Consider the following 24,795-nt stretch of genomic DNA (forward strand, 5'->3'; position numbering starts at 1 on the left):
AAAAACGGAAGTTAAAAGTAATGGAGTAACTCTTTCAAAGCTGAACGATCCCATGAAACGCACTCTGAAGTTCTAGAATAAATATTAACTTCTCTAAAGTTCACAAGTTCTGCTTGTGGGAGTCACAACAGAAGACTGCACCATGAGAAAAGGAATAAAGGAGCCCTTCAGATAAGGTAGTTCCACACCTTGAGGAGGGCCAACAAAGCAGCAACAGAAATGGAAGGGGATAACTTGGTAAAACAACCTCCAAGGCTTGAAGGAAGTTTTGCTTTGAAGACTTGAGATGAGTAGATTCAAGAGTTTAAAAATAAGATTAAAGATCTCAACAAGACAAAATGATGTTCCAAACTGATGCTAATGCTTCTTCTTTGGAATCCCCACTTTGGAAAAGTCTGACAGATTCAAGATCTTATGTTCCAAGTTTTAGAAGTCTCAGTTTTGGGCAGATGACACTACATGCCAGTGCTTCTTACTGCTGATCTTTTAAAATTAAAATCTTGCAAGTATATCCAGAACACATGAACCACTCTTCTGCATGTCACCAAACCAAAACCCCTGTCACACAGAAGAAATTCAGTCATACGGAAGACATCGCACGTGAGAGATGAGCAGTAACCAAGAGAAAATTCACTGTCTGTGGATATGGCATAGAGAAACTTGCACCTTAAAAGATCCCTGAGGCAAAAAAAGATTACCAACTAGAAATTAGAAGACGCGGCCTCCAAATCTCATATGGAACCTACCATAAGTTCCTCAAATAACTAAAAAAGTTCTTATTAGAGTATACACAGAGTCCAAGTCACCAACATCTGTAACAACTGTTTTTTTTTCCTTAGGAATAGATTTCTAAATATGCTGGTGACACTGCATCTATCTCTGAGCTGCCTACAGTTTAAGGACAAGTCCTTTTTCAATAGCACGTGGTTTTGTAAAGTTTTTTGCCCTTGATTAAAAGTTATACATAGGGTACACAATAAAAACTTTACAGAACTAAGCAACATTGAAAATAAATGGACTTACCTTACTCATGTAGGTTGGCTCCAGCAGATCAAGGGGAGGGTGAAATGTCACCAGCATATTGTACACTGGGGCACCACACCATACTGGAGCAGGTGATCTGGGGTGGCCTAGTCATGGACCTGGACCTGAAAAGGTGTGGGGTTGATGAAATTATGTGCTGACTGTTAATAGCTAGGTTTATTCAGCACATGGTTTTAATCCAAGGATAGAGCATGGTGAGGTTATTTGCAGAGACCCTAGGTCCAGAGGATCAACATTTCTGCAAGCTGTTTATGAACTCCAAAAAAACCCACCATGCTGTTGTTTAAGGCAGCAGCTACATCACTGAGCTATGCAAAAGTAACTATATGGGGAAAGCACACTTTAGTGCAGATACCTATAGAACCCAAGCTCTAATTTCTAATAATCTTGATGTGATCTTGACTGGGAGATCTCACGTGCTTGCAGAGATGATTTCAGCAAGAGCACACCATCAGCACTGGCACAAAACTGATCTTTTACTAACTCAGTGTAACATCATACTAGTAGAGCAAGTGGGCCCAGGGCAGTGCAGTACATGAAAATAAAGATTAATTCTGCTTTTTCTCAATATCTCAAAGTCATCATAAACTAAAAGAAAGTTTTGCAACTTGGATGGAGGTTTTTGTGTACAAGGAAATAAACAGCCACAGAAATCAGAGATGTATAAATAAATGCTAGCACAGTATTAAGCACTAAAATATATGCTAGAAATGGGACCAAAAGGAGAGGCTAGGAAAGACACAGGCAAAGAAAAAATAATGCTGTACCTACACAGCCCAATTCAAAATAGCATAGTTAACATATGTCTCTTGAACTTCATTACACACCTATAACAATTAATTCGCCTCCCCCTGCCATGTTCCTCCCAAAAGAGCAAGTTTAAGCAACAAACCTATTCAGATTATAGTAGTGATTATTTGAGAAATTACACTGGCATGGAGCATACAAAATATTCTCCTCCCTATAAGAGCACATGCAGGCATTCTTTTGTCATACCAGTCTAAGCTACACCATAATTAACTAAACACCTCACCTGTCATTTCTTTTCCTAAATAGGTCTCAACAGTGAAACTTGCAAGATGAGGGTAAAATGGTAGAGATGAAATAGGAAAGCAGAAGCAGAATTTTGTGCAATGAGTCACTGACAAGAAAATTTTTAGGACTTTCATAAATTCCCCTTTGGGACTAGTGAGCAACTTCGAGAAAGAGATGCCACTTCGTATTTCAGTCATAATGTACTTTGTTTAATTACCTTAAACTGAATATGACTATTGTTCCAGATTCAAAGAACAGCAACAGCTAAAAGTGAGTGCTTTCAACAACCTCTTTATTGCTGTGACTGGAATATGTCTATGATAGAAGAACTGGTTCTTGCAGAGACTTCAAAATTAACATCTAAGAAATTGTAGTATACCTTCCTAAATGTCCTGAATTGCTACTTTATTCTTGCAGTGAAGGGATTCCCTAGTATCACCACTATGGATTACAAACCAGCCCAATAGATCTTTAGATGTAAATTTGATGCAGCTGATAAGGTTGAAGACTTCCATCAAATATAGGTAACCATGTTTCTGTAGAACGGATTTATTCACGTTAAGCCACAGATAACTGTAATTTATTAAGCACTAACCCTTCTTATCAAAGGTAAGAACAAAAAGATGAAGCCTTTAGTTGAAAATGTCGAAGCTACACACTTTCACACAACACAAGGTTCTTCAGTAAAGAGGAAATCAAACTGAAAAGAAACTGAAATAAAAATATTACTAAATGTTATTACCAGAGGAGAGTGTGGTTGACTTGGGGTTTAATATTGTCAGGTTCAGTTACAGAAGACCAGCATGGGATTGATACAGCGTTTTAAAACAAGTATAAAATATTTTCCACAGTTAAGAATAGAGCTGCTTTTTTTAACGTTGAGTCAGGATTATATTCTCACAAGCCAGGGAGGAGGGGTGTCATTCACCCAAGGTAACAGGTTACCTTCCACGCTGCAGGATGAAATATCACCCTAGATGTGGCACTTCACAGAACCTCTTTATCTCATCTCCTGAGCTATCAAGGAACTTTAGCTACTGCTCTTAGCTTAGCTACACTGGAGCTTTGCCTACCTATTTATTTTTTTTTAGAACTCCAGTTATCAAAGGCATGATAGGACAATAGTATCTGCTCTTTCAATAGAAAACTGAACACACTAGAAGTATTTATTTTTACCCACTGATTTAATCACCCTTTGGTATGATCAACATGGTTTTTCAGTTGACAATTTTCTTGTCAATTGTTTTCACAGCATTACTTATATTTGTCCATCATCCTACAATGATTTTACCTTTTTTTTTTGACAGATACGTCTAATGTATCCAGGAGGTAATATTTCAAAGGAAGTCCACCTGACTTTATTCTGACCCAGTAAAATAAAACCTCCCAAACTGTCTGTCAAAACAAGCTGCATCCTGAAGAACTTAGCGAAATGCCACAGTGATGTTTGAATTCCAGATGCTAACAGACAACAGAGCCTAGATCTTCACACATGCTACAGGTCTCATTTGCAAAATGCATGCCATCATCTACCAATATCCTAGCACACACTGACAGGTCAAGAGGCTTACTTTTTCAACTGCATATACTCTAGTTACTGTGCACTACCGGATCACAGAGGATAAAATAAATGAATAAAAATTTGTAACCTTTAAATTTATTCACAAGATTCAAACCCAACATTGCATTCTGATTTTGTACGTATTGAGTTTGCTCAGGATCTAGCAGTCTTGAAGAGCAGATTTATGGAATTCTCAAAACAGGAGGGCGAACTTAGTTCCAGTTGATTTGTACTTCCAAAAATGAAGAAAGCAACACATACGTGTAAAATTCCTAACATCAAGAAAGAAACAGCTGTGCAAAAAGTAAGAGACTTGTGTAATGGAACTATTTCCAACAGTCATAGGAAAACAAGGAATGCAAAACAGAAAGAGCCTTTGCATGTGGAAATTGGCTTTGCCTGCTGACTACTAAGGCATACAGAGCCCAAATGACCTACGTAATTTCAGCCACTCCTATTTCCATGCCCTTCTGTTAGAGCTAAAGTATGCAATTTCAGTTCTTCCAAGATCTTTGATGAACTACAAACATAATAAAAAAAGGAGAAAATTTGCTTTAAAAAGGACTGAACAGGACAGGTCTTGACATATTCTATTCAACATAAAGCATAAAGTCTGAAGTACATATTGTAGGCAACACAGAGCAAAAAGCTACAGCTGAGAGACAAAATTATGCTGTCCACATTCACAATATGCTCAAGTAGGTACAGATGCTCAAATTTAGGTGGGATCTAGCAGTAGCTACTACAGCTGCTGTCTTTCTAGGAAGTTTTGGAAACTACTGTTCTTTTGGGAGTCTTGAATGTATATTCTATGCAGCAAAACAGCACCTGAGCTACCACACACACTGAAAAGTCTTTCAGATGAAGTAAAATCCAGTCAGATTTCTAACACAGGACAGAATGTTATGGAGTGATCTATATTGTAACCAAAAAGGACAAGAAAAACTGACAGCAAATGAGTAGTAAACAAGAAGTTCCAGAACTGGAGTGTCATGTTTCACAGCCAGTACTGAACAATAAACTACACAGAAGATTCAGCTTTCTAATATACATAGTTTGCAGAAGCTACATTCAACTTAAGTGTTTGAAAAATCAGTCGTAACAGTATTACAAAGATGGAACATAAACAGCTGTTGACAAAACCCACCATTTCTGCACTGCACCTAAAGCACTTGTGCATCCCTAATGGGCCATGTCCTATAAGGAAAAGGCTCTGCAACTCTCAGAATAAAGTCACTCTCCACGTCGCACTAAAATCCTGAGAAACTGAAATCATGCAACACAGTTGTCACAGCAGAATGTCAGGTTACTACTACTGCAAGGCAATGACTGCTGAACCTCAAGCCTGCCATAGTATTTATAGCGTATATTAAAAAAGACCTCATTTCCAATGAATGACTTAAAGTGAGAAACATAATGCCAAAACCAGCAGCATAACTTTGAGTATATAATGATATACCAAAGTAAGATTTTAACTAGACAAGCAAGAAATGGGTCCCAAGACATCCAAGACCCGCATCACATAACATTACAAGTATCTGCAAATGTCTCAAAATAGTTGGCATTTCAAGTTGACAAAGAGAATTGTTCGGTTTTGCTTTGAACTTACAGGAAAGCAAAATTTCAGACCTGAGGGCTAGAAGCATACGTAGAACTTAGGAAACATGCAAGTGGACTGGGACAAAACCAGAATGTTAGCAGTACTTTTATTCGGGCAACCAAGCTTGCTACAGTAGAAGTGTTCCAGGCCACAAGGAAGCTCTTCCTGTCTTTGGAAAGGAAATAATCACATTGGAAGGAGCAACTTTAAACTGTAGCCTCTTTTATAGGAAAAAATAAAAATATTGTTTCTTACAAGTAAAAATGTATACCAGTAAAAAGCAAAAGGAAGCTTATTACTACTTACATTAGCTAAATTAAGACCAAAATGAGCATATTCCAGAACTCCAGATGAGATCGCAGTTGCTTGCAAGTGTGAATTTTTAGTTTAAGTGGGACTAGAAAGGGCAGAGAGTCTGTTTTTTAACTAGGCTTTTTTCAGTGTCTAGTTCAATGCTGTAGAAGTAATGCACAAAACAACCTTGATAACAAGCAATTTAAAAACCTGAACCAAAAACTGGAGAAGCAACTACTCCCTCACCATCAATATAAACTGATGAGCTAGAAACCAGGATTCTGCACAGCATTTATTTCAGTCCCACTGGATAGATAATACAGCATTACAGAATAACTAAGGCAAGACAGACTCTTAAGAGTCACAACTTTTAAACAGCTGGCAATTAAAATTTCACTTTAAACATTTACCTTCCCACTCATTGATACAAATGACTATTTTTTTATATTGCAACCTAGAATTCAAGTCTTATAGTTTCAATTTTTCATTGACACCTCATCCCCTCGAAAAAAAAAAAAAACAAAAACAAAAACAAAAACCAAACAAGCAAAAACAACCAACACCAAACGAAACCCCCACACCCACAAACCTGAAGCTTAACATGAAGTAAAGCAAAAAGATGAAGTAGGAAAAGATGACCACTGCAGAGAGACAACTGCAGGCACACTGGATTCTTGCCACATGGCTCCATAACAAAAGTTGAAAAGTGACAAATCACTGCAAAAACCATGTATGACAGCCTTCTCTATTAAAGCAAAGGCTTTGCTGCACCACAGAGCTTGAAATACAAATGCAGTGTAGAAAAACATTTATGACATAAATGAAGCAATACTAGCAGGTGCTCAAAATCCATGTTCTGCTGATTGAGGATTCTTTTGTCCCAGCAGTTTCCCTTTCAAGGCAAACAAACGTTTCTTCCTCCAAACTCTTGTCTTTACACACCTGACTGATATCAGTAGTAAACTCAAGCCTACAAGCTCCAATTTACCTGCTGTCAGATAAAACCAATTATATTACTTCAAATAAGACATGTCAGAATTTGACCAACTAAAGAGTATTTCTTTTAAATTCATTCAAAGGAACAAGCAACTCACTTGGGCTACACAACCTCTGCTGTATTTCTGCAGTAGCTACCACAGAACAGCTCATTTTGCTTGAAAACAAGGCAGACACTGAATGCACAGAAAAACTAAGTCTGTTGAACAAGCCAGAGACATAGCAAAGACAGTTCACAAGAATACTTAAAGGCGTGAGAGAACTCTTTCATGTTCAAGCAACATAATACCATCTAGAAGCTAGACAGAGAAATGTAAACAATTATATTTGCAAAATAGAACTAAACTTCAATACCTTGGCCTTGCCACACTTTCGATGGTATTACTAAAGTTTTGTCACACGCTGCAGAAGGTTGCATCCATTTCCAAACCAAGAACTCAGCGCCACCTATTCTTCGTGTCTCTGTGCGAACTCTAGATTCATTTGCTGCAAGAAAATCAACTGCTCTATTCCAGACTTTCTTCATTTTCTTCCTTAAAAATTGAAGCAAGGATTACAAAGTTAGCATTATAACAACCTGCATCGCTGACATCCAGCATGTAAGAGAAATTCAATGTTTTTTACCCCCACCTGCCTCAATAAGAATCTCCAAAATAGTACACAATGCAACCTACCAACATTAATTAATTGACGAATTTGTTTTTACTATTTTTCCTTACTTACATATAAAGAAATTCAGTACTTCCAGTGAGAACATACCTGTCCTGAGGTGGTATTAGAGAATCACGCACGTGTAAAATAGGCATGTAAGGCTGCAAGTCTTTGTTTTCAGAACACGCCTCACTGTGACTTCTTAGAACATCTGAGGATACAATAAGAAAAACTGGTAACTATGTAGTTCATGCAAACATCGAGAAAAACATCAATTCTGGCAATGCACAGCTACTCTGAAAACCCCTCTCAATTTCAATATTTAGAGTGGTTTTTGCATTTTTAAAGTATTTTTCCTCCTAACCATGCTGAAGGCAAATCAAGAAAACTAACCACACACAGTGCCTTCAACTACCCCAAATCACCCTGGAATAAAGAAAAAGAGTTCTTGCAGTTCCTCTTGAATGGTACTTTTAACTGCTAGCAAAGACAGCCACCTTTGAAAACAAAGTGCTTTCCCCCCACCGCAACAAAACTTGATTTGCAAAAAAGGTAGGAAAATGTTAAAAACCAGGAAAACAGCTACAATTTGTCTACCATCTTTGTATTTATGATGATTGCCATGAATGAAAGTAATAAGACAATTTTAGTAAAATTTCATCCCAAAACAGAGCTTAAAAACTACTGAAAACATTGCAGCTTCAGGTAAAAAAGCAGAATTTGAGAAGTCTATTATGCATTCTCTTTTAGTAACATTTTTTTCTGCTCAAAGTGACTAATTAAAAAGCTGCTTTTTCTATGAAATGCCATTAAGGATGGAACTGAGAGCTAACACACATTTTAGAAGTAGGTATTTTAGCTAAAGATGGCTTAAAAACAGATACAGAAAGCAACGTGTCACCATACTTCTAGTTTTGGTGGCATCGCATTTATATTTGTTTTTGATAATAAGATGAAATACCACCAAGTCAATGAGAATTTTTTTACAGCCATGTTGATGTTATTCAGAAATTACAATCTTTTTACCAAAAGCTTTGATGAGGTTTAGAAGATTAAAAAAAAAGAGAAACAAAACATATGAACCACACATTTGACTAAGAGCTCTAACAGCATGATGACTGACAGCTAAACAGGCAGAAAACATAACTGAATTAATAGCAGTACTTCGAAAGCTTATACAGAGCTGATACAGATACATCAGATGCGACTCAAGAAGCCATACCTATGATTTTTACCACCATATCATACATTTGCCTCGTTTCTTCTTCCTCTTTTGCCCAACGGTATTTCATGTAGTGCAAGACTCCCCAAACCATTGCTACACCTGCATTAAGATGTATAATACTCTTTAGACAGTACTAGAACATCTGTTATTTAACAAAATTTGCAGCACATACTTCAGAGTTTGGTTGAATTAGCTAACATTTTGACGTACTTAAAGTTCAAAGCTAGTGAAATACACTGTACACGCTGTCAATATTTTCTATTTTACTAACACAGCAACACAAAAAGTCTTGAACTCTGAAGAACAGTTACCTTTAGAAAAACATGTCATTGTTTTAACAACAGCCTGGTATCCCATGACTGTGGTTTGAAATTTTACCCATTTGTGAAGAAAAAATAATAAAACAATTTATTGGAAAAATTCAAAGTCATATCAAAAGTCACATAAACTAACAATTCAAACATGTTAAGATTTTAAAATGCACAATATTAATGAATTCATAGACAAGTCACATGCTTTAGATATCACAGAATTATAGAGTGGTTTGGACTAGGAGAGACATTAAAGATCACCTAGTTCCAACCCTGCTGCCACGGGCAGGGACACCTTCCACTGGATCAGGTTGCTCAAAGCCACATCCAGCCTGGCCTTGAACACACGCAGGGATGGGACACCTGCAGCTTCTCTGGGCAACATGTTCCAGTGCCTCATCACCCTCATGGTGAAGAATTTCTTCCTTCTATCTAATGTACCTTCTATCTAAATGTACCCTCTTTCAGTTTAAAGCCATTAGCCCTTGCCCTATCACTGCATGCCCTTGTAAAAAGCCTCTCTTCAGTTTTCTTGGAGGTCCCCTTGGGTACTGGAAGGCTACTATAAGGTCTCCTGGAGTGTTTTCTTCTCTAGGCTGAAGAACTCCAACTCTCTCAAGCTAATTAACTTGGACTGCTTCAGTTCAGCTACAAATCTGTATTTCTTGCAACAAAGTACTGCATGCTCTTTTTCTTTAAAGATTACTCCCAAAAAGGACAATCTACTTAGGAACACCAGCATACAAACTGAAAATAAAAACATTATTCTTTCTTCTGTCTCAGGCTGAGGGCAACACTACACCTGTGATCTCTTAACAATTAAAAAACCCCACAAAACAAACACCAACACCACGCATACACAAATTATAGTTACATAGTTTGTTTCATATACCAGTGATCCCAAGGCAAAGTTAATTGATACAAAGACTGAAAGACACCATTTTAGGCCACAATGGGTGCCAGTTAATGGCAATACATCTAACATTTATACAATAGTTTATTTTTGAAAAGGTGCTCCATATTAACCTCATTTACAGACGAGAAAGCTGAGAGACAGAGCAATTTACTCAGTTTCATCTCTGCATCTCAATTCCATGCTCATATCCACTATTATCTGAAAGACTCCAATCTGGGACAGTTTGCCCTTGATTCTTTTGGTTTTTCAAAAGGCTAGTGAAGGAGGCCTCAGGTCTGCTCATAAGCATGAACTTGTTAAGATATTGGGCTAAACAATTTATTAAATATTCAATAGGTGCATGAGATGAACTCTGCATCTTCAATATTTGTAACCAGACACACGTAAAGGAGACAAGTGTCTGCACTCAGCTGTACCACATTTTTATGCTGCACAGTTTTCAGTATGGTTAAGGATTAAATAAACTTGAAAGAATTTGAAACAACTAGGGAACTGTCAAAGACTAAATGAGTAATTCTTACTGAAGGATTAGGTACATTTTTACAACATAGTCATAAAAGTAAGAATTTTTTTGTGATAATCATATTGGGTATCCAACTTTTCCTAAAACCAGGAAAATCATCTCTTCTGTAGTTATGTTTCCAAAGCTCCTGGAACAACAGAGAAATAGCCTCAAAATTAAGGCTATAATGTCTTTTTACTGGAATATTTGAAAGCCACAAGGTATTGCTTTGTCAGGGAAAAAGGCAGAGTTCCCAAAGAAGGACTTAGTTCAGCTGACTACAGCAGCAGCAGACAGTAACTGAAGTGAAAATACAGTGGTGCAACAGAACTGCATTGTAATCAAGACACTCGTAGGAACTCCAGGTTTTATGGTTGAATAAAAGCCTTCTCTAAACATGGTGCTTACTTTTCCCCACATACTTACAATATATAGCAAAAAAGTTTGATTTTAAGTTAACTTACCCAAAAGCAATATTGATAATCTGTGAGTTACATTAACAAATGCACGTCGAAAACGACACCTGAAAGACATCTTTGGACTAGTGGATTCCAAATACTTCACATCTGTCACATTAGTGACATCCATCTCATTAGGGTCATTGCTGAGACACCTATTCAAAAATATACAGTATTAATGAAAAAGGATAAATTCTGTCAAAAGAAATAAAGAAATAAAGACCACTTACTTTATGCCAACATCTTCTCCACTACTCAAGATCCATTCCAATGCTGTGTTAAGTACACTTTCATATTCTGGATCTAAATTCTGTCAAAAGACAAATACTAATGAGTAACTGCATAAATAACCAGAAAGTTATCACACCACAATAAAATTCAAAGACCACACAGATTAGTAACCAAAACTATGCGGTTTTGTTCTTGATTCTTCAGAATTTGCACAAATGTTCACTACAAGAAGTGAATCTATACACACTATGAGCAGCTATCAGACTTACTAGCATAACTTAAGGACTGTTTGAAAACTCACACCACATCCGTCGTTTCACTAATTCTAATCTACAGCAAGAATTATTCAGCCACTAGGCGGTGCTCATTGAAAATCTACTTCAAGAGTAAAACTGAAACTAGATAATGCACCCAGCTGACAATGGGTCCTATGAAAGCAATTCAAGTCTTTTTTTCTTTTTTAAGAAGCTTGAGGAAAATAAATTTTAACTGATATTTTGCAAATAGTCTGGTGTTTGTACCTCAAGAACTGACATTACTATATGGAAACTGACTTTTTTTTTTTAAATTGGTTGGTATCAACTATTGTAGGAGAACATTAACATTCACTACTGTCTGAGCTAAGGCTGTCTCCATAGTTCATCTTGCGTGTTCTTTTGCAGAACAAGAAAAGGAAAACCGGAAGTTACTATTGTATTTGAAATTGCACTCTCCAAAAATATTTATCTCCATCTTTCCTTTCAACTTCCCATAATGTAACTAGCCTGGAATTACAGGATAAGCACTTAAGAAAAAACAGTAACTGTTTAATTTTCACTTTGAGAGTAAAATATTAAAGTTTTATCACTGAACAGTGAAATTCTGCAAAGGAGTTATATTTATACTCACAAAATGAGGAACTGGAGGGTTAAACAAGACTTCATACCAAGTGACAAATTTTCATATGAAATTTGAGCTTATCAGAGCTAACATGGTTGTTATAACAGCTGGCATTCTTTCAGCACAATAGATGAGTAAGACCCTCAGTTATCTGACATTGACCTCTTTTTTTCTCCAATGTATTCTCACAATACACTGGGTTTAACAGATATAGAATATCCCTGCCGAACCATAAACCAGTGTTACCAGTTTCTTCGGGATGCTCTTAACCTGTCCCTTTTTGTCTACTATGTAAACATTTGCCAAAATGTTAAATATACAAGTTATAGAAATTTTAAGTCACATCAGGTTAACTCCCCCCTCCATACAATCAAAGAAATCTTATACTCTCAGCCTTTTAAAAGCTTCAAGTAATTTTCCACTGAAGGGTATACCAATGTGGGCTAAATTAAACCCTACAGCTGTCAAGACGAGGCAAGAGTCATCTTTTATTTGAGGAGCAAGGCAGGGGAACGACAGCAGAGTGAGTGGAATTTCATAATACTGTCCGCCTATCAAATTAACAAAAAGGCCTTTTTTGACCATTTCTATTTAAAGCATCAGTGAATGGTGTCTTCGTACAGCAGTTGCCTGTCAGGTCCACTGCACCAATCCACGCATCAGCCTCTCCTCCCAAAGAAAGGAAGACAGTATCCTTTTCTACAAGTCTTGCATCAGTATAATGATTTTCGGACAAGCTTCTAGAGATTCGAATTTCATAAACTTATGATTTTTGTGTTGGTGAACTGTTTCTATCAATTCACATTATGTCACTTCCATCACAATTAAGCCATTTCATTCCCTTTCCCTCTCCCCCAAAACCTCACTACATCCCCAAATAAAAATCCTAAGTAGCACATGTTAAAGATATCAGTTCCAACCATTTCCAAACAACATTCAAAACTAAGTCAAATTTAATCAATACACTAGATATGTAACCAGGCCTTACAAGTTGCAACTCATATAAATGTTACATACAACCAATGAAAAATACCTCATTTGCTTACTTTTAAATATGCAGCTGCCTCCTGGACGGTAAGATTTCTTTGAATAGAGCTGCCACATTCATGTTCCCCTGGTAAAATAAAACTTGTTTATTTTGATCTACTTATTATTGCATTATATAAAATAAAATCACCTAAACACAAGCTGACGGTTAACACAATCTACACAAGCAGCAGTAGCTCACTAATTCTCACAAGTTCCACTAAAAATATGGAAAAAAATACCCACGCTCTGGACAAATTTCTCCTTCAAAAAAAGTTAAAAAAATGGAAGATTGGCACAGCTAATAATATGGACAAATCACATCAATACAACTTCATGCACTGGTCAGAAAGTACATTTTGGTATTTACACTGAAATTAGAACAAAAAAACACTATGAAGAAATACCAAAAGGATGTTACAATAAAAGAGTTGCTGTACCCTGACTCAACTTCTTCCAAATAATTTCCATTTACTCTGAAATTATTATATTTTATATGGACCAAGTTAGTTCCAGTTGCAATGTATCCATAATAGTATTTCAGGCACTATGAAGCTACTACATTTTAGATTGATTCCTGAATAAGCACACAACCTCAATATGGCCTGAAAGTGCTGGTTTTATCATCCTCCTGATTCTTTTGGAAAGCATGCAGAAGTAGTCAGGAAATAAGGTATTACATGCATAGTCAGCCCTCACACAGCCACATGTCATCATTTTCCTGATTTTCTTTGATAAACTGAAGGTACTTGATTCATGGAACAACAACAACAAAAAAATGCAGCAACAGTCCTACCAAGGCAAAGTCACATGGAAAGTGTCTAACACCAGTTTTATCTGTCTCTAAGCCACCATTTCTGAACAACTCCCAGGGACTGGCAAAGACTTTTTTTCCTGATCTTTAAAAAACAACAACAAAAAAATCATCTTAGCATCTATAACTACAATTTTACTGTACCAAAACAAAGTAGGAAACAACAAATCCAGTCCTTCCCTGGCTGAGGTTACACCTGCCTTACCTTCCTAAATCCATGCCAAGCTGTACTATTCCCAAAGCAAGGCTAGGAAAGTTTAAGATATTAATGCATATACAAAATACAAACTTTTTCTTATACTCCTACAAAGTCTTTAAAGTTGGAATTACTCCACACTAGAATACCCTTTAAATGGAGCAACAACACAAATGAGAACATTCAAGGCAATCTGAGCAAAAATTAGAAGACGCTAGCAGGTTATGGAGAAGCATCTTCACGTCTAACTCACAGCAGGGAGTTGCAAAGAAATAAGTGTTTTTACAATGCTAAAGCAAAGTTTTTTTTCAATACACTTCAACAGATTTAAGTGAGTTTGGCCTTGCAAGCACACGACCGTAATAGGGATGCTCTTCTCTTACTGCTTGGTTACAGAGGAACAGGAACACTGTTTTTAAGAGCGTGCATATGTGGTCTGGTCTAGAAGTGCTGCTGGAACTACGAGCCTGCGTGCATGTACATACTTTCAATCAAGCACTGAAAAGACTACTTTAAAAGTGGCTCCACTTGATAATTAACATATGACACCTTAGATTTTCAAAGTGTGTGAGTTTACTGTAACAGCAAAACTCCAGAGATCACTGGTGTAAACTGATGTGGCCTTTGCCAAATAACACTGAATTCAGAAGTCAGCACAACAACTGGAGTTATAGGCTATTCCTCTGTGTAATTTTGGCAGACATTCTTTTTGTGCAGCATAAACTCTACAACATGTAAATTCACATGTGTAATCATCAGTGGTTCTGTGTTTCAAGATTAGCAACTTGGGACAACTATGTATCCTACTCAGTCTCTGCTGTAAACATAGTGTTTTAAATCTACAACTGATGGAATAAATACAACAAAACCAAAATGTATCTCTGTAGAAGCCATATCCACAACCTCAATGAGGTATTACGTTTTATGAGGAGCAAGTCTGATGGGTATTCATCCATTTAAGCTTCTTTTTGTTGTTCAGCAAGACCTAAGCCTTCCTGAGGTCTTTCTAACACAGAAAAAGCACCTCGGCCATAATTTGATTGACCAAAAGAGCTTGTGAGAGCAGGGGATGAGATTCTTCTGCTCAGGTACTTTTGTTTGTTTGCTTTTTTTAATTATCTAGACAAGCAGGAAAACCCATTTATGAAATAAATAAGAAAGACTAGAAAGGGTGAGGCTAATACACAGAAAAACAAACAAAACACACTAACAGGAGATCAGATTGTGAAAAATGAATTCTTAAAAACACGTTTTAGGATTAATTTTGCATTTTCAGTCTTATAAGAACACAATATTACCTCTTGCAAGAGGACAAAAGCTCCCTTAGATGAGGGACTACTGTATTACTTCAGTAGTTTAAAATTCTAATCTTATTTGCATTCTTCCAGGAATTACATTTATGCAGTATGCAGCCAATACACTAGCTCCACAAATCCTGGTCTCATCTTTGAAAACCAGCAGACAACTTCCTCACAGTCCTGCTTCTGATTTTTTTTCAGACTGTATTCCCCCTGAACAAGTTTAACAGTTAAAATCGCCTTCGCTGCCTAAGCTCTAACTATGTCTAAGGCCCATCAGTTCAAATTAGCCTTGTGCAAGGCTGGGTGGGGGGAAAGGATCACTTTCATCTTGCCTCCCACTCTTGAAACAAGAAAACTAATCAGTGTTACCGAGTTTCAGTCCTGTACAAAAAGCTGTTGGAGACGCAGTTTCTCATTCCAGCCCTGCTATTGCTAAGAACCATTTAACAGCTTTCTTCTGAGAAACTCATGAATTTGAAAGCCTGCAGAAAGTTAGGCAATTCACAAGTCAGACAGCCTTCTATTTTACTGCAAACAGCAGGATATTCCTATATGCCATTTCAGTCACCGCTTTAGCTAATAGTTCTGCAAATGAAGGCTTATTTTGAATAACTTTGGTGCAATCATTAACCACTTGGCTTGGAAACCCACTTTCCATAGTCTGAGCCAAAAATATTTCCCAACTGTTCCATTTGAGGCCCTATATCCAGGAATAAAACTGAAACAGAGGCAAAAGCCTTTACACAGGTCTGCTGCAATATAGCTCTTTGCAAAATCTGACCCTCTGTTAAAATGTCTATTGCAAGCTTAGCGAAAGTATGGGTCTTTGCACTCAAACTTCCCTTGGGCACGGATCACTTCAGTTTCAAGTGCAGAGAACCATTCCACTCATCTTTGTAGGGAGGCAAGAAGTAACACATCCCAGCACGGTTCTGGTCGATGGCAAGTTGAACATGAGCCAACAGTGTGCCCTGGCAACCAAGGGGGCAACCGTGTCCTGGGTGCATCAAGCACAGCATTGTCAGATGGGTGAGGGAGGTGATTATCCCACTCTGCTCTGCACTGGTGCGGTCTCACCTGGAGCTCTGTGTGCAGTTCTGGGTGCCACAGGATAAAAAAAGATATAAAGCCACTGGAGAGTGTCCAGAAGAAGGCTGTGAAGTTGGTGAAGGGTTTGGAGAGGAAGCTGTATGAGGAGCAGCTAAAGTCACTTGGTTTGTTCAGCTTGAAAGAGACTGAGGAGATACCTCATCATGGTCTACAGCTTCCTCACAAGGGGAGGACGAAGGGCACGCACCAAACTATTTAATGACTGACAACAGAACTCAAGGGAGCGGCAGGAAGATGTGCCATGGGGGTTTAGGCTACACATTAGGAAAAGGTTCTTCACCCAGAGGGTGGTGGAGCACTGGAACAGGCTCCCCAGGGAGGTGTCACAGCCCCAAGCCTGAGAGTGTTCAACAAGAGACTGGACAACACCCTCAGACACATGGTGTGAACTGTGGGGTTGTCATATGCAGAGACAGGAGTTGGACTCTATGATCCTTGTGGGTCCCTTCCAACTCGGGACATTATATGAATCTACATTAGGTTACTTAGGCAAGCCACATAAGAAGTTGAGTTCTCCTCAAAAATGTGAACAGAAAGAAACTAAAGCCTCAGTTCTAAAGGAACATTTATGTCTGTTCTCACAATTGTTTTCAATACATAAAGTAAGTCAGATCAGCTTTTCCATGCAGGCTAGAATTTTTGAAACTGACTTTCATTTGGGCATTTATCTTAATTTACAACCTGCACCATATAAAGTTAAAATTCTGAATATTTCTGTTAAGTATTTCCTTTACAATGTAAATCATTATTTTAAAGTACCAGAATCAAAACTCAGTGGAAATCTAATACTTTAAGGAATACATGAATTTAGCACAGATCTCTAGCTCACAGCTTGATGTGATACAGTCAACCAATCCAAAAAGTAAACAGTGTATAAAAGGTTTAGCAGGTCTCATGCTTCCAGGTTACTTGCAGCAGGACACCAAAATGGGTAGCTGAAGAAAAGTAAGAGCAGAACAAGTGTTGCAAGAGCCAAGTGAGAATACCTAATCTCCCAAAGGCTAATTCAACAGTTTAATAACACTGCAGAAGACCAGAACTCACTAAATAGTCTCTAAATCACTGGTTGGAAACAGCACAATATCAATCACCCAAAGAACTAAAGATTAAGGAGAACAACAGAACAGTGAGCCTCTGACAGCAATCAGATACAGTAGTTGACACTTGAAATAAATATTAAGCAATATTAGTGTTTTGCCAGGATTTTCCTTCCAGCCATGGATTTATCAGTAAGCCTTATTGCATATGGGAGTCTAATTCAGCCCTGCATCTCAAGGACCCGTGCTGTTCATTAGTTCAGAAGGAAACAGTCTCATAGATCATCACTTAATGAAGAATACAAAGCAAAAGCAACATCTAACTACAAAAAAATTCTTTACGTACAACAAAGTATTGTCATACCCATGGGTAGCTGACTGCTTCTTGTAGATATAGTGGTCAGGTTTATTCATTTTGCAAGCCTAACTGAAAATGGACTATTGAAGTCTCTCCATGAAAGACCAAGACATACAGTAATTAACATAAGCCTGAAGGAAGTCTAATTTACATAAAGCACATATTTTGGATTAGGAGAAAGTGTTAGGCACTGAAATACATCCTGTCTATAACAAGTCACTGCTTTGAAGAAAGGTTGAACCATTAGGCAAGAACACAGGAAACAAACTTCAACTTAGAACTGGATGAGTAGATACTGCTTCTCTGTCTAGTTTCTTGTGAGTTAAGGTGTTACAATTGGCTTGGCAGACTAGCAATTCTGAGAACAATGACGCATTAAAGGCATTTTATTTTCATATAGGATAATTAAATCATTTTTCATCATATCAGAGCACCACAGTAGAGAATAGGCATCTACAGCTGGAACATAGTATATTAAGGCAAATAAAACTAAACCACTGTTATCCTGACTTTTTCTTCCTTGAAACAATTTCCAGTGTTTCACCTTCTAAAATAAAAGCCCCATCACTTCCTTTCTAGTTGAAGTTGACAAGGCAAGAAACCAGCTCAGTAGAAGTTTAAGAACTCTAATAAAACAAAGAGGGCTAGAAACCAAATTTTGAAGTGACCATCTACATGGTAGTCACGATGTTGAATAAAGCTTAACAGAACAGCCTCCTGCAAGTTTCCAGCCTGGCTTTTTAATATTAATATTTTTAACATGAACAAATTATTCATAGCCAAGTCTGAAATAAGAGAAACTTTTCCAAGTATGTGACAGAGAGACCTGAAAAGCGCCACTTTCACTAAAACTATATTCCTTTTGAAGTGGTGCACTATGTACAAGATCAACATTTTTAAACCCTACATCCTCTAGCAGCCTTCTGTGTTCTATGACTTTTAAACAGCTTCCAGACATTGTGCCAGGCCTACATCAATATGGTGTTCAAAAATGGATGTTAGACTTGTTCCTCTCATACCTTAAGAAACCAGGCATCAAGGATAATTTTTAAGTACAGAGGAATTAGGTCATTCTTCAGACTGCACAAAAGCTATTCTGCTGAGCAAGCAGGTAATTTCAGAACTCAGCTTCAGTTTGGGGATCACCTAACCAGAAAGTATAGCTGTATTTTTTGAAAGTAAGTACTGAAGATTTTCCTGGCCAGGAACAGACTAATAGAGATTAACGCACCTGGAGAAGAAAGCAGTCATCTTGAAGCACACAAATTTCTCTCATAAGACAGACAGATAAACATTCTTGTAAGTGTACATGCACAGAAGTAAGCCTCAGCTAACAAAGAAAATCCCCTTTCTTTCACAGCCAAACCTTTTTATCCAGGCAAGTACATTGTTTGCTGTATGGCCACAATGGACCAAATGACACACTGAGAGAAGAGCAAACTTATATTTTGTTTTCAAATAGAGGGAGAGAAGTAGCAGAAACCCATTACTTCCAAAGCCAGTGCTCTACTACACACAGCTATGGGTCTTGTAAGACATTCCTATACACTGCAGTTTGGCTATCCCACATGGAAAAAACAACAACAAAATAAATCTTTTGCTTCCAATTATCTATAGTACAGAATTATCTATTAAGTATGAAATAGTTTTGAAACAGATAAAAATGTAGCAAGATGTAACTGACCTGTGAAAGATCTACACTGCAAGGCATTCACAGTGAGAAAGCAACAAAATGAAGACTAAAGCCAACTATTACTTTGCATGCACTCAGGTTAAACATAATTCTTTCACTATTTTTTGGGTTAAAGATTAATGTAAACAAGAAGAAATCTGTGGGTTTTGTCCAAACAGCTATTTCATTCACAGTGGATAGTGTAAATTCTCTGGAAACAAAAAGCTTCTGCAGGAAGATGACTCTTGAAATTTGAAGGTATTACAAAGCTGCTCAGATTTCTCACATTTCCTATAGAGACCTGACATTAAATTGTCAACCTCCTGTCTTACACAGAGTGGTTTCCACATTTTTTTAATGTTTGAGAAGTGTGGAAAAGCCTTCTTGATGAAACTTGCTGTTGCAAAACAAATAGTTGGCACAAAGAACAGTAAAGCTTAAACAAAAACTGAGGCACTGCCTCCTAAACGCATTATGGACTCAATTAGCAGGGATGATAAATAAATGGCTTAATAAGCCATGAAATAGGTTCTGCTGTAACTCACACTCATGAGATGACAAAGTTATAAAGACAGTCTTAACTTTACCATTTCCTGATTATGATGTGTAAATATCTATGCAGTTTAAAGCTGTGTTAATTACGACTTCAGGCAAAAGAACTGTATTCTTTACTTTGAATATTCAATAACTCATACTAAACATAATCTCTGACATGTTACTATACACAACACTTTTCATTACTATATAATTAGTATGGTTAGGTTGAACTATTTTGTCTAACATGGCAATCTTGTTCAACAGCTATTGTTCTTTGTATTAGTAAGTATTTTCTAATTGTTGTAAAATATTGTTTTTCAGACATATTTCCACTACAGTGAAATAACTACCTTTAAAATATATATATATATATATATATATATATTCCTCTTCATATATGGCATATTTAAAAAAAAATAATGAAATCATACTAATAAAGAATTAAGACATTACATAAAAAAAAACATACAGGATCAAAATATTCAACAGCCTATCCTGTTTAACAAAAAATATTGCAACAAAAGGTACTACACTGGTGAAAAAGGCAGTGTAAGTGAACTAGAAATGGGATTTCTAGTTTCCCAAAACAGAACTCTAAACGGCTGTCAGGGCCTTGGCATATATCAGTTGCTGCAAATCGCTATCTGAGCATAGACTTCTTTGTAGCTGTTGCCATAACACTCTTAGTCACAATATTTTTCAAGTGTTACCTGCTACTTGTGCCAATTTATCATGCAGTGCATATAGGCTGTTCATCATGAGACTTATTTCATCTTCCTAAAATCAGAAAAACACATTAATGTTAAAACAAACATTAGTAGAGATTTATTTTCTTCCATTTAACAAGAAGATCTTTATATACTATGAAAACAAAAAGAAAAGGTTTTCACACATACAGGTGGAAAGCTGTAGTGTTTCACACACCAACAAGGATGCAAGCAATAGATTTTGAAACAAAGTATTCACAATATTGATTTTTCAGATCTTGATTGAAAATAAACTAGACTGCAGCCTAGACTCTGATGGATCTGCCAGTTAAAACTAACAGCTCAAAAGGTCATTTTAATGTTGCTAAGAGAACAGTACAATGACCCAAAAGAAGTTTGGTGGGTGGGTTTTTTACATATTCACTATGTAAAAAATAAAACGCTTTTATTATTAATAAATGTGCAGTGACACTCCATACAAGCCACACTAAAGAACCATCTGGTCATATTCCCACGTAAGATTTTTTGCTGTCTATCTTCAAACTACAGTAAACTAATTAAAAAACAAAATAAAACAAAAAGCTGTGGACAACAATCTTGCTGATAGTTCCTGCATATGCCACTAGTATAAAAAGCCCTAATTCCCCAAACAAGCATGAATATGAAATGCCATGTAATTGTTACTTATAGGGGAGTTAAACTATCAAGATATTGAACAAATTCAGAAACATTTTATATTATAATGAATTATTTAAAATATGAAGAGGAGGAACCTGAAATTATATACACCTAGTACAAAAGGCCACTCTAAAACATGTTTAGGTGGTTGTTTTTTTTAAGTTGGCTCTGACTCCTGGGGCAGAGTCAAATGGCTGAGGTAAGACTAAAGCATATTCAGAAAATATGCAAGGAAAGTAATTTTCCAGTTTGTGCATCTGCTGATTACACTCACACTGAAAAAAACCTAAATATACTTTAATTCCCTGATATACCAGCACTATCTGACAGAATTTTAAAATCTGAATGCTACATTTTTCTTTCTGTAAGAAAACTGCTACCAAAAAGTAGAATCCTTCTTTCATTGATCAAACATGTGACAAATTTATTCCCATAGACAGTTTCAACAATTACCAGCATCACCTCTCCCTATTCTGGTCCTATAAAACCCTAACCGAGATTGAATTGCTATAGTTGGTACTCTCTAGGAAAGTAACCAATTTTATGAACTCATTTCCTAGCTGGAAAATACTGGGCATGGCAGAAGAGGAAAATCGGTCCTCTACTGCACACAAACAGCAGTAATCCAAGTTCCATTTATTTGCCTGTAAGTACACCCATGACTTCATTAATAGCTACACTGAGACAGACACGTGAAACATGTTTGCAACCAAGCTCTCTTTTCTTAAATTAATGGTCAGACCACGTAAAGGAAGGAACTGAACAGTATAACCTTCGTAGCCAACAAGCAATCAATCATGGAGCAGGATTACTATGGAACAATACACAAGAAACACAGAAGAAAGTAACATTAAAATGGTTCTCAAGCTGTCAAGTGCACAAGACATTCTCTCTGCACTAAAGTCATTCTGAAAGAATCCTCATAATTTACCTCACAAAATTTTATTTGTTCAACAGATTCAGAAACATTTTCTTCCCAAGTAACTAGCCAAGTCTACCTACTTAACATACACAATCATTCACTTTTGGAGGGCTCAATCCTAGACCAAAAAAAAAAATCTCACATAATTATCTTGCAATACTTGCTTATATATGCCTAGCAAAAGCAGAACACTATGTTTACAGTCCAAGCAAAAAGACTGAAGGCCAGAAGAGAACCACCAAAAACACATGTTGCAGAACTAAGAATAATAGAGATACCTTCAAAGGTAATATCTCAAAAATGGTTATCCCAATATTCCAGTTGAAAGAGTGAATACAGAACCAAGTTACAGAACAGAGTAAAAATTAAAAAGACAAACTTTTAAATTCATTTCCTCAAGGAGGCTAACAGTTGCTTTTCTAAGACCCTGGAGTTTCAAGTGAATCATCTCTTATCAGCTGCCCTTTCAAGGTTAAGCAGCCAAATGGTAACAATTAAAGAGAGAAACTGACCTCCAAACTTACACTACCACTGTTTTTCCCATAGCTCTAAAACACAAATTAGGTAACTCTTTTCATGCAACCAGTGTGCCACAACCAAATCATGTAATCCTAGTTATATTGCCTGAGATGGAAAAAAAAATTAAAACATTAAAGTCGCAAGAAGAGCATTTGTCTCATCACAATATTCTGAAACTGCATCCTTCTGAAGACATTTATATTGTTTTTATACAATCATTTGACAGACTAAAAAAAAAAATATCTCTCTATTTTAAGTGGTTTTACTTACTTTTATTTTTGGTAGTTCTTCACTGAAGGGATTCTTGACTGTCAAAAAAATAGAAAAAAAAAATTAATTCCCGTAGAGTCTGAAAATATTACAAAGGTATACCAACACTGTAGCTTTATGACAACACTGTAATCTTTAGATAAAAACAAATTAGTCTGTAATATGACAAATAGCAATTAGACAACTATCAACCTTTGACTTAACTCCACATTTGATACTACATTATACTAGCATTTACATTAAACCAGAATCCTGTATACTTGCAAATTTCACAAAACCATGTTTGCCATTTGCCACTCCTGCTTTAATGACTCGGTTGCATTGAAATAATAAAGGTTTTACTATCTAGTTTAAAAAACAAAAAGGTAGAACTACTTTTTTACTCAGCAATAATCCATACCACAAATTTGTATAAGTCATCAGCATTTTCTGTTTTGACAAGAGAGATGACACACTGAAAGTCCAGGTGAAAAGTGCAGCATGATTACATTACTTAGAAAAGAAGGACTGGTAAAGGACTTTTTGCATCTCCTGAAAGCATAAATTTATCTGTTATATTCCTCCTTGTTACAAAAACATGTTCTTCAATAAAAAGAAGCTGAAATCAGACAAGTAATTTGTGCTATGCTTCCACTTTCAGACTGACCAACCGGTAACTAAAAAGTTACCAAGGCATGATGCAATTGCCATTAAAGTATATTGCCTTGCCTTTCTAAGCTACAAACACAGTTTGAGTTTATACAGAAATCAGCAGTTCTACCTGCTATTCAAACAGAAAATGAAGGTGCTACTGACCATAGTTCACGAAGCACAAACACAAAAATAAATTTTAAAAAGTATCCCAGGAAACCTGACAGAAAATTGAAGGTCTAGGTTGTTAATGTTATCACACTGATGCTGAAAGCACCCCAAGAACAGGTACCCACATGAAGAGGCACACTGTTCCATATACAGTTCTAACAAAAGTAGAGTTCTTCCAAACAAAAAAGAGCACTTTCCACTACTTCTAGGTCTGGTGTCTGTGCATAGAGAATGTGGAATAAATCTCAGTCTGCAAATAATTTTGTGCATTTTGAAATACTGCAGTTCAACTTTCTATACCAAAGTACAGTAAAAGAAAAGTACCATCTTAAACAGTGACCAAAATATGTATATTCATTTACATGATATAATTACACCCAGCCCACCACCCCAGATATTGCAGCCATTTACACAGCATTTCTGCTTGCATCTGAAGGTAACTCAGCAACAGCCTCTGATAGTGCTCACCAATTTGACTTTCTTTTGAGGCACTCCCATGGGTAAAGATATTCACACAACATGCCTCCCCAACAGTCAACTGTTTTACACATACCTTGACTCCTGAACCATAACCATGATTATTAAGCTGAACAGTTAATTTAGTCATAAATGGGGGGGAAATAAAGAGAAATAAAGGTGGACACAAGAGATCACATTCATGGCTCAGATTTCTCATTTAGGACAAATGAAGGATACAAAAGAAACTAAGGACCAGCTTATAAACCAAGGGTTCCCTAACCTTTGCCAAGTGTAATAGCATTTGGATAAGCAACTGGAAAAATATATAGATATATATAGATAAAACAAGAAAATAATTATTTGTAAAATAATGTAATTTTTATTACCCGCACAAACTTCCACAGCACTGCTGGCAGCAGCCAGATACAGCAATGGAAATGCTCTGAGTGAAGAAAGCTTGACTCTGAAACCATGTCCATGTGCCAGCTTCTTCTGACACCACAGATTAATAAAATTTTTTTTAAAATCCTACCACACACACAAAAACCAAAACCACCGAAACACAGGGACTGGTTTTCACAGACACCTGAATACTTCATTCAGATATCAGATTAATTAAAACTCATAGAAGCAGATGATGTTTAAGCACCCTTGTAAACCAAACCCTATCCCACTTTACAATTTC

General features: G+C 36.7%; 1 protein-coding gene across 1 annotated transcript in view; it reads right to left on the bottom strand.

Annotated features, from left to right (window-relative positions):
- The window catches only part of LEMD3 (LEM domain containing 3), a 49,027-nt gene that overhangs the window by 3,826 nt on the left and 20,406 nt on the right, over positions 1 to 24,795 (bottom strand). Inside the window, exons 2-9 of the mRNA XM_021283946.2 lie at positions 22,851 to 22,888; positions 20,465 to 20,531; positions 12,750 to 12,817; positions 10,824 to 10,903; positions 10,600 to 10,748; positions 8,404 to 8,505; positions 7,290 to 7,392; positions 6,885 to 7,063 (exon numbers count right to left, since the gene is read on the bottom strand). Coding sequence (XP_021139621.2) covers positions 6,885 to 7,063; positions 7,290 to 7,392; positions 8,404 to 8,505; positions 10,600 to 10,748; positions 10,824 to 10,903; positions 12,750 to 12,817; positions 20,465 to 20,531; positions 22,851 to 22,888 — 786 coding nt within the window. The remainder of the gene's footprint in view (positions 1 to 6,884; positions 7,064 to 7,289; positions 7,393 to 8,403; positions 8,506 to 10,599; positions 10,749 to 10,823; positions 10,904 to 12,749; positions 12,818 to 20,464; positions 20,532 to 22,850; positions 22,889 to 24,795) is intronic.

Source organism: Columba livia, chromosome 1 (genome assembly GCF_036013475.1).
Source record: "Columba livia isolate bColLiv1 breed racing homer chromosome 1, bColLiv1.pat.W.v2, whole genome shotgun sequence".
Classification (NCBI taxonomy): Eukaryota; Metazoa; Chordata; class Aves; order Columbiformes; family Columbidae; genus Columba; species Columba livia.